This window comes from Chionomys nivalis, chromosome 6, assembly GCF_950005125.1.
Source record: "Chionomys nivalis chromosome 6, mChiNiv1.1, whole genome shotgun sequence".
Taxonomy (NCBI): Eukaryota; Metazoa; Chordata; class Mammalia; order Rodentia; family Cricetidae; genus Chionomys; species Chionomys nivalis.
Genome location: NC_080091.1, coordinates 76,755,702 through 76,776,291, shown reverse-complemented (window position 1 = coordinate 76,776,291; position 20,590 = coordinate 76,755,702). Strand labels below are relative to the sequence as shown.

General features: G+C 45.0%; 1 protein-coding gene across 2 annotated transcripts in view; it reads right to left on the bottom strand.

Annotated features, from left to right (window-relative positions):
- Positions 1–20,381, bottom strand: part of Tmem165 (transmembrane protein 165) — a 29,500-nt gene extending 9,119 nt beyond the window's left edge. For both annotated transcript variants that reach the window (XM_057772751.1, XM_057772752.1), the window contains exons 1-2: positions 19,958–20,381; positions 5,789–6,014 (exon numbers count right to left, since the gene is read on the bottom strand). In XM_057772751.1, the coding sequence (XP_057628734.1) occupies positions 5,789–6,014; positions 19,958–20,158 (427 nt within the window). In that variant the 5' untranslated portion in view covers positions 20,159–20,381. The remainder of the gene's footprint in view (positions 1–5,788; positions 6,015–19,957) is intronic.
- Between the last annotated feature and the right edge of the window lie 209 nt (positions 20,382–20,590).

Here is a 20,590-nt window from a genome sequence, read left to right as displayed (position 1 = left end):
GTCCAAGGCCTATACACTGTCTTCTGGAGGCCCAGAACCTAGAGGCACATACACAGCACTACGGGGTGCTTTAGCTCCTGCCCTGTAGTCAAGTGAACAGCAGTTTCAGAACAACTGTGTTACCACACCAGAGGTCTGAAGATGAAGGCTGATGAGGAAGTGACACAGGAAGACACTTCCCATAGACTTGCAACTCTTCCAACTCTTTACATGTCTCCTCCACAGCACACAGCATTTAAGATGCCACTGGGTAGATCTCTTTGGTTATTTATCTACGTATTTGTTTGATGAGTGTTTGGCCGGCATGCACGGCTGGCACCTGAGGTGGTCAGCAGAGGGTACTGACGACGCCCTGGAACTGTAGTCAGAATGGCAGTAAGGTGCTGGGAGCCAAGCCTGGGTCTCTGCAAGGGCGGCCAGAGCTCTCAACTGCTCGACTTTCTCTCCAGCCTCAGGTTTTATTACTTTAATTTTTTATATGGTTAATATTTTGGGGGTTTGTGTGTGTGTGTGTGTGTGTGTGTATACATACATACATATGAGTATGAAGGTATTTGCACAGAGAGGCCACAGGAAGACATAGGGGCTCTCTCACTGACCCTGAGGCTCAACAATTTTAGCTGTCCAGTGAGCGGCACTGTCTCTACTCCACAAAACTTGGGTTACAGGCATAGGCAGGCAGACGTACCTGGCTTTTTATGTTAGGAATTAAACTTAGGTCCTCATGCTTACACAGCAAGTGCTCTCACCCGCTGAGCCATCTCTCCAGGACTGCACTGCGCATATTTTACAATACTGTAATTGTTTTGCTGTATACAATATACCAGAAATAACAGCTCTGCAACTCCTAAAATTTAAGTTTGGAAAAATTAATGTATTTTAGGTAACATCAGATGAAGTACAAAAAAGATGCTTAGGTCCCCATAGAGAGCAGAGCCATCGGGCAGCCCCACAGATGGGAGGACCCGATAGAGAGAGCAGAGCCATCGGGCAGCCCCACAGACAGGAGGACCCGATAGAGACAGCAGAGCCATTGGGCAGCCCCACAGACGGGAGGACCCAATAGAGACAGCAGAGCCATTGGGCAGCCCCATAGAGAGAAGAACCTTATAGAGAGAGCAGAGCCATCAGGCAGCAGGAGGTAGGAGAGGCTTAGGGAAGATACCCATCAGAGGGAAAGGATTAAGCACACATAAGAGCTGGAGAATGGATGGAACTGCATTCTGCAGCACAGAACGGTGCATAAAGACACAGAAATGACGCTGCTAGCATTGTCAATATACAACTGACGGCATTCAGACAGAACATCCCAAGTGTGGCCACCAAGTTCAACTCTACTTCCTACAATTAATATTACTTCATATAGAACATATGAGATCATATTCACCACTAACTCCTCCCAGGTCCACTCCCACCCTCTCTATACCCCTGACTTCGTGTCCTCTTTCTTTTTCTTTTTTGTTTTTTTAAGTTAAAGAACTAATCAAGATCATATACTCCTGGGTATGAAGCCCTCCACTGGAGAATGGCTGACCTACCATGACCACAATCAAAAAGAAGTTATCAGCTGTCCATAGTTCCAGAATCTAGGGTGGGGCTCCTGAACTCCTTCCCAGTTTACTCAAGCTACAGTGCAGACAGGCCTGCTCTTGTGCCGAGAGTGACAGCTGCTATGAGTCCATGTGTGCAGTGCTCTGTCATTTCCATGTGTGCAGGGCTCCGTTATGTCCATGTGTGCAGTGCTCTGTCATGTCCATGTGTGCAGTGCCGTCATGTCCATGTGTACAGTGCTTCGTCATTTCCAGCGTGCAGTGCTCCGCCATATCCATGCATGCAGTGCTCCGTCATGTCCAGTGTGCAGTGCTGTGTCATGTCAGTGCGTGTAGTGCTCCATTATGTCCGTGTGTGCAGTGCTCCGTCATGTCCATGTGTGCAGTGCTGTCATGTCCATGTGTGCAGTGCTGTCATGTCCATGTGTACAGTGCTCCGTCAAGTCCAGCGTGCAGTGCTCCGCCATATCCATGCATGCAGTGCTCCGTCATGTCCAGCGTGCAGTGCTGTGTCATGTCAGTGCGTGTAGTGCTCCATCATGTCCGTGCGTGCAGTGCTGCATCATGTCCGTGTGTGCAGTGCTCCGTCATGTCTGTGTGTGCAGTGCTCTGTCATGTCCGTGCATGCAGTGCTGCTTCATGTCCATGCGTGCAGTGCTGCGTCATGTTCATGCGTGCAGTGCTCGGTCATGTCCATGTGTTCAGTGCTCCGTCATGTCAGTGTGCAGTGCTCTGTCATGTCCATGTGTTCAGTGCTGCGTCATGTCCATGCGTTCGTTCAGTGCTCTGTCATGTCCATGTGTTCAGTGCTCCGTCATGTCAGTGTGCAGTGCTCCACCATGTCCATGTGTGCAGTGCTCCGTCATGTCCGTGTGTGCAGTGCTCCGTCATGTCCTGTGTGCAGTGCTCCATCATGTCAGTGCGTGCAGTGCTCCGTCATGTCCATGTGTGCAGTGCTCCATCATGTCCATGTGTGCAGTGCTCTATCATGTCCACTCTAGTTTTCCCTGACCTCAGGCTCTTACATCCTTTAACCCCTAACCCCCTCTTCTGTGATATGTTACTTCTGAAGAAAAAAACCTGTTGCTGCTATAAAATACTAATACCTATACTAATTTTCAAATTGTAAACAGTATTCAAATTATTCTAAATATCTAAAATACTCATGTGTTTATAAAAACACAAGTTTTAATTAAGAATCAAGGCATCAGAGAATCAGAAATAAACCTTGCTCTACATTTTTTCTTAAGTATTACTTTTTAAAAAAGAAAACAAACTATCCTTTTTCATTTTATGTACCAATCCCAGTTCCCTTTTCCTCCCCTCCACCCATTCCCTCCACCTTATGTCCACCCCAGTTCCCATCCACTCCTCAGAGAGACTAAGGCACATTGCCTTGGGGCAGGTCCAAGACCCTCCCCACTATATCTAGGCTGAACAATTTGTTCATCCAAAGAGAATGGGTTCCCAAAAAGCCAGTACAAGCAGTAAGGATAAATCCTGGTGCCACTGTCAGTGGCCCCACAGTCTGCCCCAGCCATACAACTGTTAACCACATTAAGAGGGTCTAGTTTGATCCTATGCTGGTTCCTTCCCTGTCCGGCTGGAGTTGGTGAGCTCCCATTAGCTCAGGTAAACTGTTTCAGTGGGTGTCTTGACCTCTTTGCTCATATTCTCACTCCTCTCACTCTTCAACTGGACTCCGCTGCGGGTCTCTGCCTTTATTTCCATCCATTGCTGGATGAGGGTTCTAGGGTGACATTTAAGATATTCATCAATATGATTACAGGGCAAGGCCAGTTCAGGCACCCTCTTCTCTACTGCTTAGGGTCTTAGCTCAATGCATGGGCACAGGAGACCATGCCCTAAATATAACACCAGTAGCACAGACACTGAGAGCAACAATAAATAAATATGACCTCAGGAAACTGAGAAGCTTCTGTAAAGCAAAGGACACAGTCATTAAGACAAAAAGGCAGCATTCTGAATGGGAAAAGATCTTCACCAACCACATATCAGACAAAGGACTGATCTCCAAAATATATAAAGAACTTAAGAAATTAGACATCAAATTCCAAATAATCCAATTTAAAAAACTGGATTTAGAACTAAACAGAGAATTCTTAACAGAAGAATCTCAAATGGCTAGAAGACACTTAAAAATATTCAACATCCTTAGCCATAATGGAAATGCAAATAAAATGACTCTGAGATACTATCTTATATCTGTCAGAATGGCTAAGATCAAAAACACCAATGACAGCTTATGCTGGAGAGGATGTGGAGTAAGGGGAACACCCCTCCATTGCTGGTGGGAGTGCAAACTTGTACAACCACTCTGGAAATAAGTATGGCGGCTTCTCAGAAAATTGAGAAATCAACCTACCTCAGGACCCAGCAATACTACTCTTGGGCATATACCCAAAGGATGCTCAATCATACTGTAAGGACATTTGTTCAACTATGTTCATAGCAGTATTACTTGTAATAGCAGAACCTGGAAACAACCTAGATGCCCCTCAACTGAAGAATGGATAAAGAAAATATGGTACATTTACACAATGGAGTACTACTACTCAGTAGTAAAAAACAATGAAATACTGAAACTTGCATGAAAATATATGGAACTAGAAAAAATCTTCCTGAATGAAGTAACCCAGACCAAAAAAGAGGAACATGGTATGTACTCACTCATAAGTGGATACTAGCTGTAAAGCAAAGAATACTGAGCCTATAGTCCATGACCCTAGAGAAGCTAAGTAACAGGGCAAACCCTAAGAAAAACATGCATCGATCCACCTGGAAAGAGGAAATAGACAAGATCACCTAACAAAATTGGAAGCATAGGGGTGGGAGAAGGGAGGGCAGAAGAGGAAGAGAAAGGGAGAAGGGGTGAAGTGGAAGGAGAAGGAGAACTTGAGAGAACAGGACAGTCGAGATGGGGGAAGGACAGAGATGGGAGCAAGGAAAGAGAGATTTTGATTGAGGGAGCCATTATGGGGCTAGCAAGAAACCTGGCTCTAGAGAAATTCCCAGGAATCCACAAGGACGGCCCTTGCTCTACATTTTAAGAAATTAGTTTCATAATGGTAAGAGGCAAATGGCAAAGCCCTCCAAATAAACTATCTTATCACTATAGAACAGAAACCACAAGGTGGGTAGAAACTATTATCTGTACTTCACAGAGAGGAAGCTAAAATCCAGGGGTCAATTAACTTAATTCACTAGGGTATGCCATGGGAAGTCAGTCTCAAACCAAGCTGTGGCTCAGAGGGAAACACTGTCGTCTAACACACTGTGGTGGCCTGAGGTAGCTCTCACATAGCAACTAAATAGAGCTCGGTTGAGTGATAAATTGACTTTCTTGTGATCTAACATCTTAGAGCCTATAAAGCAGTAAACCAAACCATAACATAAACAAGAAGGTTAAAGAATGCTTCATTTCCCATAAGCAGGGTAAGAAAAAGATTAATAAAAACAAATGAAGGCTGCTTCTCAGTGCTACCACCCCGTGTGCCTCAGGAAGTAAGCACACAGTTTTCTGAGGCCTCTTGAACCCCACTTCTAAAACTGCAAGTATAAATGAACTTATCTGGACAGAAGAAAAAGAAAAAAAACTGAACTCAAATAAAATTAAAAAATTAAGAATTAAGGCTAGAGATGGCTCAGTGGTTAACAGTGCTTGTTGCTCTTGCAGACCCAGGTTCGGCTCCTCACACCCACACGATGGCTCATTACCATCTGATACCCTCTTTCTGAAGTCTGCAGGGACCAGACACACTCATGGTGCAAAACACATGCAGACAAAACACTCATACACACAGAATAAATCAATTTAAAAAATCAATAAAAATTGCCAGGCTGTGGTGGCACACCTTTAATCCCAGCACTTGAGAGGCAGAGACAGGTAGATCTCTATGAACTCAAGGCCAACCTGATCTACAGAGCAAGCTCCAGGACAGTTAGAGCTGTTACAGAGAAAACCTGTTTCGAAAATAAATGAATGAATAAATAAAAATTAAGGGTAAAAGCCACGAGTGAATAAATGACAGGAGTATGTATCTTGGCTCTGAATAGATAAAACTTCCATTTAAGAAGTAAAATCTGGGTTTTAATAATGTATATCCTGAAACCATTTGCTCATTTGTTGTTTACTAAAGTCTGGGGATAAGCAGATTTCAATGTAACTGGGTGAATGATTCAAGACACATATCATGTTCCTGGGAAAGCACCCTTACCCGATAAGCATGTCATCAAGGCCAAAGCAAGCATGGCACCAGCCAGCACAGTCAGCCGGTTATAGCGCATCGCCATGATGGCTGCTATGAAAAATGTCTTGTCGCCGAGTTCAGACACTATGATGACTGATATGGCAGCGACAAATGCATGGATAAATCCCAGATTCGTCTGGGTAGCTGCATCTTCTCTGTTGGTATGAACTGGGGCGGCTGGTGTAAGTCCTTTCTGAAAATTAAAGAAAAAAAACACAAACAAGAAAATGTTTAAGTCATTTAACTGACATTCTCTTAAATGAGAATTATTTTTTTGTCATAGCCATTCCACTAATTTATTGCTTTAAAATTCTGAATGTCATTAATAATAGCGGTAGCCCATAATTCGGCTCTCTATACAGATCAATTTAGAAGAGTGCATTATGTCTTGACACCATAATTACCTTATTTTCTTTTTTTTTTTTTTGGTTTTTCGAGACAGGGTTTCTCTGTGGTTTTGGAGCCTGTCCTGGAACTAGCTCTTGTAGACCAGGCTGGTCTCGAACTCACAGAGATCCGCCTGCCTCTGCCTCCCAAGTGCTGGGATTAAAGGCGTGCGCCACCACCGCCCGGCTACCTTATTTTCTAAGTATGTGTTAGAGTCAATTCACTGCTGTCTCATTCAAGTTCTCACTAGTAATTCAGGTGAAAACTCAGGTGTTTATCAAACATTCACAGACATGAGGCTGACAAGACCTATCGACACTGTAAAGGCCTACACGGGATACAGGAAGCTCTCAAAGGCTACAGCCAGAGCTGGCTGCAGCTAAGATGAGGATTAATATAGCTGGATGTGCAGATGGTCCTGTGATGAACTCTAAAAATATCCTGGAAGGCTATCTGATAAAAAAAAAACAGAGCAGTCTTGGTGGATAACAACATAACAGTATGACAAACTTCATTGGCCTTCCCCAAAGTTGGCTAGAAAGTTCCAAAGCCCAGCCCTTTAAGAAGGCACTGACCTCTGTCTGAAGGTCATCAGAAATGGAGAGATTCGAAACCCAGGACCTAGCAAGCAAGTAGAGGCAAACTCTGCCTGTTCAGTTTGTTTGTTTGTTTGCTTGTTTTTAATATTTATTTATTTATTATGTATACAATATTCTGTCTGTGTGTATGCCTGAAGGCCAGAAGAGGGCACCAGACCTCATTACAGATGGTTGTGAGCCACCACGTGGTTGCTGGGAATTGAACTCAGGAACTTTGGAAGAGCAGGCAATGCTCTTAACCTCTGAGTCATCTCTCCAGCTCCTGTTCTCAGTTTTAAGAGATCATAAAAAAGGAAAAAAGAAAGGGAGGGTGAAGAGAGAACCTGTAAAGGATGGTTACAGAGCAGGGGTTTTATGCAGCCAGCACAGATGTGAAATCTAATACAGTTAGTTCCTGGCTCACTACTGAGACGCTAAGGTAATCAGATGAACACCAGGAAGGACAGTGTGTCTCGATTTCAGTAACTGGGAAAGTTTTCATGTGGCTGTAGCTATGCTACATGTAACATTTTCCACTGTTATTGTGTACACTATTCCTTAATGAATGACATAAACTTGACTTCAACTGCTACAGGGAACATTAGACTGTAAGAGTGATACAGACTAGGGGAGACCTCTGAGCCCAAACAAGGAAACCTCTGTGGTCCCCGCAGCCAGCAAGCACCGCTGTACAGGTTCTCTCCTTCAGCACCTTAGTTCTAGTTACACTCCTTTAAAATAAGCTTATACCTGGCCCAATAAATAGTCTGTGAGTATGAAGCTTTCCAGAAGACTAGGACGTCCCAAACATGTAACTTTCCTGCTGGAACTCCACCCTTCTTCCCCACACTACCCTCCTTATGAGACAGAGTCAGGAAGTCACCATCTTGCTGCGTCATCATCCTCCTAAGTCCTGGGGTTAATTACAAGCACCAACCACCACATAGCTAGATTTTTTTATATGAAAAGACTTCATAAAATTTCAGGATCTTAAGCCCAAAAAAAATTTCAGGAGTAATATACAGCACTTAAGATCATTTGGCTCTAAAGCTCAAAAAAGAGAAAATTTTGCATTTTAAATCAAATCACAGTAGAGATAAACACTTCATATTTTCATAGCTTTCTAAGACTTAAGTCCTTGGCCAAGTTATTTAGTCTGTTCTCCTATGAAATAAAGAATCAAGTTTGCCTAGAGGACACACTAAAGGGGGAGCTGGCTGGAGAGGTGGCTCAATACTCTTCGACGGGACTCAAGTTTGGTACTCAACATCTACACAAGGCATCTCAAATCAACTCAAGGGATCAGACACCCTCTCCCGGCTTCCACAGGCACGAATGGGGCATACATTCACTCTCTCAAAATACTTTTAAGGGCGAGTCCAGCAGATGACTTAGCGAGTAAAGGTCCTTGTGGCCAACCTGACTACCTAAGTTTAACGCCCAAGACTCATGGTGGAAGGAGAGAACCAACTCCTCCAAGCTACCTTCTGACCTCTATGCATATGTGCACGTCCACACACACAGATGTACGTAGGTACACACACATGGATGCATAAAAAATAATAAAAAAATTAAAATGAAACAAAGTAAAACAAACACAATCCTCCATATTCTCAAAACTTTTCTACATAGAAGACTAAAGAAGACTAAAAGTTTATTAAGTCAGTCCCGGATGGCCAAAACTGAAGGATCAGGATGTTGTGTAGACAACGAGATTTTTAAGAATGAAGTATCGCAGATGTCCCATTTGGGGCGGGGCCACCCAGTCACTTATTCTCTGTCCAGTTCAGTATCTGCAATGGTCTCTGTCTTATGGAAAGGGCTCTTTGCTGAGGGTCAAGCTGCACTGACCTGTGGATGGCAGGTTAGTATTTAGAACTGCAGACAACAGCACTAAGTGGACTCGGTAGGTTCAGCAGTCAGAGAGGGTAGAGGGAGAGGTACAATTATGCAAATGCAATAGACTCCTGTGTGAAAATCTCCATTTCTTAAAACATGAACTATTAACTGGGTCAGAAAATGATGCATTAACATCTACTGGCTCCCTGGTCTGGCCGCCCTTCACTGAGTTAGTAAAGTGTCTAGGTCCACAGCTCTAGAGCAGACTGTTCACACCCAAAACATCACCAATATGACCTGACTCAGTCATCCACCCACTAAGGCGCCATGGCCCAGAACTGTAGTTTCAGGGAGGTCCTCAGGAGGGATGACGCCTGGCACACAAGCCCTCAGGTGTTACACAACACCACAGGACCAGCTCACCAACTTTCCCAGGACCAACTAGTCCACGTCCCTTCACTACCCAGCCACTGTTGCGATGCTTCTGTTTATGTCACTGGTCCATTGTTCAGTTGAAAAGAGGTAGAGGTAGTGTTTCCATTCAGCTGGCCAAAATGGGCTCCTGGGTGACTGAGAAGAGAAAGAGTGAAGGGGTAGGGAAGAGGTGGTGGCGGGGGTTTCTCTGCAGTAGCTGCGACCCACCTCCATTTTTTATCTTATGCTCTGTTCTTAGTTTTAAAATAAACTTAAAAGAAATCAGTATCACTGTCAAGAGTGTTTCAGGCCTAGAATGTAAACCCTACCTGTATCTATTTAATACTCCTAAGCTAACCACACCAGTTCCCAATATAAACCTTTCTCCCAAAGAACTCAGAATAGCAGTGCTAAGTGCAAAACACCACAAGCTAAAAAATTAGCTTCATAATGTACTTTTATATTTTCTGGTTTAAATTGCCCATTATACATTATACAAAGTAAAAACAGGTAAAATTATTTGAGATCAATTTAACTCAATGCACCCAATCACCATTAACTTATAAGCAATATTTTTAAATTGCCATGAAGTATTCTAACATTTTTTCATACTACTTTTAAAGTGGCACACATATGCTGATTCTTCCTCACGGATCAGTCATGGGCAGTGTGGCCTGAGCACTTTCCGGGCTTCTGCTAAGCACAGCCTCAGTCACTCAGACTTCCTTTCCCAGTGCTCTTCATTTTGCCCCATTCGTCCGGGCTCCTCAAACCCAGCTCAAAGAAAATGTCTTGAGCAAACTTTATCAGGCCTCTAGCCCTTTGCACCCCAGGCCCCTGAAATCTAGCCATATTCATACAATGACAATGTACCACAGAAGGGGTGAGAGTCAGGAACCCTGGGAAGCTGACATTTTTGTAGTGGAAACATATTACTAATGAAATCAAAGAGACAAAGTAACTAGGTGTCCAATCAACAGGAACCTATGAGCACTACATAAAATATACTGGCTGGCAAGATGGATCAGCAGGAAGGGCACTGACTTCCAAACCTACCAACCTGAGTTCCATCCCTGCGACCCTCATGGGAAGGAGAACTACTTCAACAAGTTGTCCTTTGACCTCCACAAGGGTGATGTGGTCCACATACATTCACATAAACAAACACAGATAGTTGTAATTTAAGAAATTCAAGATTATGAACAAGAATGTTCTATAAATACTAATATTGAAAAACTATTAAGATACTTCAGATGAAATCTGTATTACATATGAAGGTAACACATACAGAGAGAAAGGGAGTTATGTACATGCACCCCAGATCTCAAGAATCAGTGGGCATTTCCAGAGCCGGAAATCAGAACCAGAATGGCTGAGCCACTTTTCCTTAAAGAGCCAAGTATTTCACAGCTTTGTGGGCTGGATAGTTTTCTGGTAATTACTCAACTCTGCTGCTGTAGCTCCAGAGCAGCTGTGAAATACTTTAAGAAATGAAACAGCAGGGCTGTTCCAACAGAACTTCACTCAGAGAAACCAGCCGGTCAGTGGGAATCCAGTCTGTGGAGCCACAGAGTATGAGAAGGCAAAGCAACACCTCGCCCCACACAGCCTTCCGTACCTCTGTTTCTGCCATCATGACCCAGGTTTGTATCACTTCAAAGACCTCTTCGAAAAATGTATTTTTAACTGTGTGTGCATCTGTGTGTGTGCAAGCATATGCACACGTGTGAGGACAAGCACCCACAGAATCTAGACAAGGCAGCTGGATCCCTTGGAACTGAAGTCACAAGCGGCTTTGAACCACCCTTCACGGGTGCTGGGAACCAAACCTGAGTCCTCACAAGGGCAGTACCTTCGCTCAACAGCTGAGTCCCGCCTCCAGCCCCTCCTAAGAACTGTCCCCTGCCCTGCTACTTGTGAGCTGTGGCAGGCCTTGTGCAGATCCCACCAGAAAGGACATACTCTGCACTTACCCACCCAAAGGTCAGGGAGCTCGCAGCTGGGTTCGGAGTTCTTTCTCGAGTCCCACAGGATCTAGGACTAGACCCCTGGAATGGCTGACTGGAAAGTACAGCAGTGTGTGCATTCTGCCTGATCCTGCCCAATGGAGAGAAAGAATAACGCTTGTTCTAGGACCCCAGAGTAAGCCACTGGATGAAGGTTTGCAGTCTGAAAAAAACTGCACCCCAAAAGAAAAGTGTCCATGATAATGATAATCCAACTCAGAGCCAAGAGGAAAGTTCCTAAAAGATTTTGAATGTAAGACAAACATGCATGAGGCACTGTGGCTAATAACCAGGGCAGTGGGGGAATATCTGCTACTGGGACTATCAAAGGTAAACTGCTCAAGAGAAGGAAAAAATATGCACATGAAGAAAAAAAAACACAATAGGTTTTAGGAAGAGTAGGATTCAATTAAGGATGGTGGTAAGTTATTTTTTTGCCTGGCTGCCTGATATAGTCATGTTCCTAAAAGCTATGGGGAAAAGAAAAATCAAAACAAGGGGTGTAATTCAGACACGTTCAATGTGAGTGACAAGCAGTTTCACATGAAGGTTTCCAAGAGACTTGCAGAAGTAGACTGTGAGATGAGGCTAGGCCAGACAAGGTATAGACCTGGTGCCAGCAGCCTAAATTAGCCAGGGCTGTTTGCAAGGGGATGAAATTCCCAGGGGAGAAGGCAAATGGCTAAAGCCCACAAAAATGAACCTTAGGAAATACATGGGTCTTGTCCACCAGAAATGGAGAGCGCACAGGGGGAAGTTAAACCACCACCGCATGACCAGGTTACCTATGACTTTCAAACCTCATGCTCCTGAACCTGACTCCACTCTACACAAACCAAGGTGAGAGCTCTGGCACTGTCCTTCCCTCTGCCTCCTTCGGTGACACCTGGTACCATGGACACAGCTGCCTTTTCATTTTATTCCTGAGTGCTGTTCTATCCAATGAGACTAGCTACATTTTAACACTTAAAAAGAGATGCTGAAAAAAAAAAATAAGAAAGGGGATGCTGCACAGTGCTCAAAAAAAGGTATGGATATCTTATCATATCGATATATTAATCTATAGATCTGCATCCAAAAACCGTATTTCAAAATATGAAAGTGCTAAAAAAAAAAGTCAGGCAGTGGCGGTGCACGCCTTTAATCCTAACACTCAGTGAGGCAGAGGCAGGCGGATCTCTGTAAGTTCAATGGCCAGCCTGGTCAACAAAGTGAGTTCCAGGACAGTCAGAAATACATAGAGAAACCCTGTCTCAAAAAACCATAAATAAATTAGTAGAATAGAATAAAACATGAAAGTGTTAAACTAATTTTCTAAATCTCCATATCTTCTCTCAGTCACCTAGGGTGTCATGCTTTCCTAAATAAGCATAATCTAAACAAATCTTTCACTCCTACAACTTCTCCTGGCCATGCTAACCATACACATACCCACCGGAAGGCTTAATGTGCAGAGTGAAATCACAGTCACATTTTCTCTTCATATACACTACCTGGGGTTCTGGGGTTGGGGAGAACCTTAGTACTAAAAAGCCCAAAGAGCAGGAATAGTTTCAGAAGGTCATCACTGAGTATTTGGTGTTCTTCTGGGTTCCTATACCTAGAAGTTTAACAGGCCTTGAACACGCATGAGCCCATGCTCCACGTGGGCTGGCTTCACTTAGTGAAACTGTTTTCTGCCCCAGAGACTGACCTGTGGCCCCAGTGCTGCTGTCTCCACAGTACTCCAATGTACCGCGGTGCGCGGGTCTCCCTACGTCCAGCTGAAGCGCTCGGTTCTATGGATGTCTTAGCTGGGCCACCTCCCCAGCTGTGCACACTCAGTGTGGTGTGGCAATAGGGGCAATTTTCAGATGTGGTTACAATTCAGGTAACAGATTACCTGAAATAACGTACACAGCACATGCAATCATGTGCAAGGCTGGAAGGCCAAGGTGGAGGTCTTACAAAGCACAAAGTGCAGTGGCCAAAGCAACCTGAGGCCAGGCCTGAGAGAAATTATCTTGTCGGCTGGATAACCTATCTACAGAGAACTAACTTGTCAGGTCAGTCTTCACAACTGTCAAATCCTTGTGAAACGTCTCTTTAAAGCAGAACTTGGGGTATGGGGAGGGCTTAGAAAACCTACTTTGGGGTAGGGGTAGAAGGAAAGAAAGCAAACAGAAATAAAAAGGCTGTTTTAGCTGAAGCAGTGGTCTGCTGTTTACTGTGTAGCAACTACTAGGGACTAAGTAGGTCCCTAAGTTACTAAGAAGAGCCCAGATTATTTTCACATCATTTCATTTGATAAGCAAAAAAATCATAAAAGCGGTGATCACAATTTAACCTGGGCACAAAAGACTTAACCCATTTTTCTACATATTGCCATGATGGTGTTAGACTTAAAATTTTAAGAGAGTAGCTTGCCATTGTTCAAATGAGAACAGGAAAAGATCTCTGGACTTAACTCACTAGGTTACAAGTGGGCTTCAAAATGATGGGGTGGAGGCTGGAAAGAAGGCTCGGCAGGTAAGTACACTAGCTGCTCTGAGTACTTTTTATATATTACTTACATATTATATTCATTATATGTAAGTAAGTCTCAAAAGGATAAAAAGGCATGGCAGGAACCATGATCAAAGATTAGCTGACAGCCAACTGTCCAGTAGAAGTGGTCTCTAAACAGCAGAAAAGAAACCAATGGGGCCAGGCAGTACTAGTAAAGGTCCCTCGTTATTTCTTCTTCCTTCCTCAGAATAGGAGGAGCTGGCTATGGAAGTGGGACTGAAGAACAATGGAAAGGGGAGAATAAGAGAATCAAGGAAGAAAGCACTGGAGGTCAGAGGACGCAGAAGGTGGGCAGGGCTGGGACGTGGCTGAATGGTAGAGTAGTTCCCAACAGACACAAGACCCTGTCAATTCATAACACTGCGGAAAGGATGAGTTTGATGCCAACATGAAAAGGACAGGAAGAGCGCAGAAGCCAACACGGAGATGACGGGGCCCAGCTGGAAGGAGGCACAGCTAGAAGGAGGCGCAGCTGGAAGGAGGCGCAGCTGGAAGGAGGCGCAGCTGGAAGGCAGCGCAGTTCCAATTCTGGCACTCCACTCCTCTGCCACACATCCCACCACAGGACACCCAATACTGGGTTTCCTCATAGAATTCCTGATACACCATTAGGCCAGGTTTGGTTTGGGTTTTGGGTTTGTTTTGTTCTGTTTTGTTTTCTTCCAATACAGGGTTTCTTTGTATAGCTTTGGAGCATGTCCTGGAACTCATTCTGTAGACCAGGCTGGCCCCAAATTCACAGATCCGCCAGACTCTGCCTCCCAAATGCTGGGATTAAAGGTGTGTGCCACCGCCACGGGGCTCTATGCCAGTATTTTAATATGTGAAAGACAAATTGCATCTTGAAACACAGGACCAGCATCCTGCACTTAAACATAACAAAAATCTTTGCTGAGAGCTGGGGAGAGGGATCAGTTCATACTCGTCACCAAAAACTATGGGGACTTGAGTTTAGATCTCAGAACCCACTCAAAGCCAGGGGCTGCAGCACAGGCCTAGAACCTCAGTGTTCCTCCAAGATGGGAAGGAGAAAGAGGAGAATCCCACAAGTTTGCCCCTGGCTGTCTCAAACAGGGTGGAACTCCAGGATGAACACCAGTGGTTCTGTTACCTCCATAAACATACCACAGCACACTTGTGCTCACACCCTCATATGACACACACTCACAGAAGTCTGCATGTAATACCTCATTGAAGAAACTGATCATTTGGGGCCATCTCCCTTGAAACTCCTGCACCATGAGAGCAAAGTGGAGGAAGAAGCGAATGTGCAGGCTGAAGAGCCAGAGACAGCAGATGAGGCAGAGGCACAAGTAAACTAGCGTGTTCACCCACGAAGGCTGAAGGAGCCCAAGTAAGGGACACTAAAGGCCGGGACACTGGTACTAGTTGTTGGACTGTGTGCTACGGTCGGTATGAGTCTCAGTGGCCCTGGAACCTTACCATCAGCTCGCAGAGACCACCTAGAGACCTGACTGCCTTCACGACAACCAAAACATTCCCACTGGCCCTTTGCCCTGGACCTATGGCATTCTGGACTAGTTCTGTGCTCACTTGTGGTCAAGTGTGACTCGTGTACAATAAACCTTCTTTCTAGCTGTCTTAGATGAAGAATCAAAAAATAAAAGTAAAAGGAAGGAAGGAAGGAGGAAAGGAAAGAAAGAAAGAAAAAAGAAAAGAAACTGGTTACTGGAGAACCAGTCTCACTATATAGGCTAGGCTGCACTCAACTTGAAACCTCTTATTGTAGCTTCCCCAGTGCTGAGATTATGGGTATGCATCACCATAACATTATCCTCACGAGAAAATGACAACAAAGAGAGAACTATATTCTAACCAATTCTAACCGTAGAATTTAATGAACACAAACATGACTTACTAAATTCTCCTTTTATTCATGATGAAACCAGGAAGATGCTTGCATGGAAACAAGACCTATAGCTTGCTGCTAAAAACTGATTCCACCCTTTAGATTTTGTGTGTGCGTATAATAAAGATAAATAAAAGGTTATTAAATAAGAGGTGACACCACGTGAGATAACGGAATCTGGGACAACACTTAGGACTAGCTCAGCCTCAACACTACTGACAGAGTCAGAACAGGTTTTTCTAGGAAATATCACTGCGTGCAAATGACAAAAAGCAAAAAGCCACGTAACTTAAAACAATGGCCCTGCAGACAAAGCCAGCACTAAAAGATCCCAATTAGAGATTGGGTAGGAGCAGCACCTTGCTATGCAGCTGGATCTGTAACAGAGCAATATGTACCAACAGAGCCAAACTCCATCCAGGGGTTATAGAGGTGTATGCCACCATGACCAGATGAAGGCATTTTATTACAAGTTTTCATTGCAATGTCTAAGTCTTTCTGGATGATTTCATTAGATGATCTAAAATATTCTTTTATTTTTACTAGTGTTACATTTGACTCCTATTAAGAGTATATATTTTAAATTTATTTTTTATTAACATTTAGCAACTTGTTTACAGACATTACCATTCTAACTATGTATTTATATATTTGAAGTATATTACACACTTAGTATTACTGATTTTTCTTAATAGAGTTCTTTTGCTGACATAACACCAAATAAATGGAGTACCAAAGCACTATTTCAGGTAGAGGGCACTATATGGGAAACAGTCTTCACAGCCTAAAGTGTCAGTCACAGCCATGCAGAGGCTGATATGGGCGTCTGACAGTATGGAGGAAGAATGCCATTTAATGAAAATGGGGAAACAAACAATTCTGTGGAGGTTTTCTCAAAGCAAATACGTAACAGAACAGCAAGAAGTGGAGTGAAAACACGAACCTGGGCAGGATGGGTAACAAGATTTTTGTAGGCCTACCAACAGTGCTACACAGCCAGAACAGTTTCTTCAACTTCAGAATATTTATCATCTATATTCTGCCCAGGAAAGAAAAAAATAAGAGCAAACTAAGGTCACTATCTGGAGCACAAAAACTGTGATTTGTTCATGACTGTATGATCAAAGAGAACCCCTCTGGTTCTCCTCAACCTCCTGAGGGCTGGGACAACTGTACATCACCACCTGGATTCCTCCTAACCAGGTTCTAAAGACAAAGAACACTCAACACAAGAGCCCCGTCTCAAAGTTCTGCCAGCTCACTGCACCCAGGAAGATACAGACAATCGTTTGCGCTGTCTCTTCCACCCGAACACCTGCCAATGAAGACAAGATTCTCCCAGTCCACTCTCAACTTGAGGCAGTGGCCTCAAAGGTTAAATTTAAATATCTCATCCTTTTAAAACTACTACTGCATACAGTTGCAAAGTCAGCTGAAACCCAGATACTCAACAGATATGAATCCTGGCTTATATGGTTGTTAAACTGTACTTTGGTCATTTATGTCACACAGAAGCAAGCGATACTTTTATTAAACAGTTTAAGAAACATGAAAGAGAAAAATTTTCAATGTATTCTAGTACTGTAAGAAATATTTGAGCTACAGCAAAAAGTTATACAAAAATATAATTAAAATGAGACAGTTTTGCTACTAAGTGTAAATCATCAATTCCTAATGGAAAAGAACACCAATACTTATGAAAATATTAAGATAAAACCCAGAGTGTCTGCACTTTCCCTGTAAAGTCAGGCATCCATAAGACCACTTAAGTGAGGCCAACAGACTGTGACCTTAACACAGTAAGATTATCTCCAGCATCCTCAAAGGACTGCAGTAACTAACTATAACTGTGCCTGCCACCATTTCTGCCTTAAAAATTGTGAATGACCACAGCGACCATGAAATGCCTAGAAAGTTAATACATTCATAAATTGCACTCTCTTGCATTTGGTTATTTCACTCCCGGAGGGGTGGGGGGCGCTACTGTTTTAAAGTAGGCTTCTGATGCTCAAGTATGTGGCTGCAGGCTCAATGATGAACACAAAGAACAAAGTTCACGACTCAGTGTTTTGGAGCTGGTTCAGGAGATGTGTAGAGTAGGGACAGACCAGCCAGACCATGAATGCAGTCATCTGAATGGCAGCAATGCTGCTGATCTATGGTTGGAGGAGGCAGCGCAGGTAGAAGACAGGACAGGGAAAACCCGCTCCACCCAATGCCTCTATGCCAAAGGACTAGAGCCCTGGCTTCTGAGAGCCAGTGACTCCCACTTCTACATGGGCCATCTGATCTGTACTGCAATCAGAGGCAATTTATTACTCTTGAGTTTAAACACTCCTGACCCCCACACACACTCTCAGCATGTGTGCATATGTGTGAGTGTGAGCATGCACGCGCTTGTACTTTAAACTTTACAAGGGTCCCAGCATTAACATCTATATAATCTATTGCAATTCAATTTCTAAGTTAAAACCAGTCCATTAATGAACAAAATCACAGATATCAGAGGATGAAGTTGAGTTTCCTTAACTTGGCCTAGTAAACCCTTTAGCAAGTAAAAGCTTGGATGTATACTGTTAAGATAGTTTTTCCTGCTCGAGCTAATTTTACACATCTTCCATAAAGGTATTTAAAACCCGAAAGGAACTAAAATGTAAAATCTTAGATCTTCCTCTTAGAAAATTACTTAGCCAACAAGTAATAAAATACAAAAATAAAAAATACAAGGTCTTAGGAAAGAGACCAAGAGGAATAAGATAGCAACACTCTCTAGACATTAACATGCTGCAAGGGCAGACAACATGTATACAAGTTTTAAGAAACCAAGTCAGAACTGCAAGTATTAAGAATAGATAAAATAGTAAAGTCCCTCAAAGGGAGGGAGGCAAGGGGGTGTAAGTCATCAAGATCAAAGGCTTACAGCAATATACAATCCAGCAACCACTAAAATGCATTAGAATTAAACAAAAGGCTAAGAACTGCTAAGAGCACCCGGGAAATGAGAAGCAGGATCTGGCTTCTAACTCTGGCTGGGGTAACGGACATTAAACCACCCAAACCTAGGCCGCCCCATCCACAACCAGGAAATGTCACCTGCTCTACTTGCTTAACAGTCACATATGGCTGAAATCAGCTCCCCACATCTTAACGTCACACCAATGACATCACCCTACAGGTGGCTACTGATTTAACTTCTTCCTGAGCACTTCCAGTAAGGAGAATCTTTCCTTATTTCTCAAAACCGATTACTACACTCTGGGCAGGTGATTCTTAGAAAGTACTTGCTGTGTAAAGGCAAACTCAGAATCACAGACATTCCCACCTCCTGGTAACTGCATAGAAAACAAAATCCGGGAAAGGCCAGTGTAATATGAACCGTGAGGAAATGAAACCACCCATTACTCAGAGAATGGTCCCTTCCGAAGAGCAGCTTGGGAAAGGCTCCAGAGGTTTCTGTTGGCTCTTGAAGATGGGAAGGGTTCTGACTCGCAGGCTTCAAGCTCGAATTCTGTTGTAAGGCCTTTGTTTAGGAGGGACTGGCAAGAAAGCACATGCCAGGTCTCAGAGATCTGGAAGCGGCGGTTTCAGAAGAGAGGGAGGGTGTGGTGGGTCCCTAAAAGACCTAGAAGTTGGCTGGAACTGGGTGACAAAGAAACGTGAATATCCAACCTGTCATATGATTGAGGTCAGAACAGAGCCATTCTCTTAGGAGTTTTGAGTTCAGTGAATTAGGGGGCATAGACTGGGGCAGGAAACTGAATGCTAAAATGGACCCTACTGACGGACTAAAAACTCCAGAATGTATGAGTCAAAACTGGAAATAAGAGAGCCCAAGACGGAGGAGAGTATCTTAGAAAGGAGAAATTCTACGAACATAGATTAAAAGATTAATTTATACCTATGTGGTGACCGTAAATGTAGTTTTTGGAACCGCCCACTCTACCATCAGACACAGGTCTCTGCGTTAAGGGCCACTTCCCTCAAGCCAAAGCACAGTTTTTAAAAAGGGAGGCCAGCAATGCATGATCTCTAGACCCATATTTGGCAAAGAACCAAGCTGAGCTTGGGTGAGCATCTCCGACTGGACTGCTTCCACAATGATGTGTGATGATGACCCTTTGAGAAGCTAAAGTCTCCCAGCTGCTCTGTGCTAAAAACTTTCTACTCCGGATGAGTATTTCCAGTCTTTCCAGTACGGCACAACTGATCAGCAGAACGCTGACTCCGGAGCAAGCACGTCGATACCGGGGATCTAGGGGACCACTGGGGACCCCTGGCTGGGCTCTCCCTTTCCCTTCCCCCAAGCAGTCAAGCGAGGCCAGGCCGCGCCTGGGAAAAACAGTCGAACACCCTCCCCCCCCAGCGAGGCTAGCAGGGGCCGGCTCCCCTCCCCCAGTCGCCTCGGAAAGAGGGCGGCGCCGCCAGCGGCGGAGCCTGGTACCCGGCGGCCGGCTCCGGGCTCTCCCGCCCCATACCCTCCAGCCGCGGCCCTCACCTCGGCCCGGGCCGGCTCGAGGCCCTGCACTGCCGCGGGCTGCGGCTGCAGCTGCTGGGCGAGCGCCGGCGGCTCCTGATTTCGGTGGCTCAGGTCTTCGTCGGGGCCGGCGCGGACCCCAACTGGGGCCCAGAGCAGCGGAAGCAGCAGGAGCACGAGCAGCCGTCGCGTCGGCGCCCGGCAGCTTCCCCGGGCCGCCATCCCGCCCGCCCAGCCGGCACGGCGCTGCGGCAGGAGGAAGTGCGGGCGAAGGGAAGCGTCGAGCCTGGCGTGCCGGGAGGCGCGTCCGTCAGCTCCCGCCGCCGCTCAGCGGGGCAGCCTGCACCACGCGGGACGCGGCGACCGGGACGGACTAGCGGCGGGCGCTCCGTGGCTGCCGGGCAGGAGAACCCACACACTCCTCCAACTGCCTCCGCGACCCAACTCCTCCGGCCCCGCCCCCTGGCCAGGAAGGCCTCCCATTGGTCCGACGTCAGCCTCGGCGTCGTGACGTTTCCGGCAGGTTGAGGTGCGGCTCGATCGCTCCTCCCATTGAACCCGGAGCGCCGGGCAGGTAGCTGGCCTTGGCTGATTGACGCTCCCGGCATCTTTCCGGGACCCACCAGCGACCCCTTGGGATCTTGGCCAGGCAGT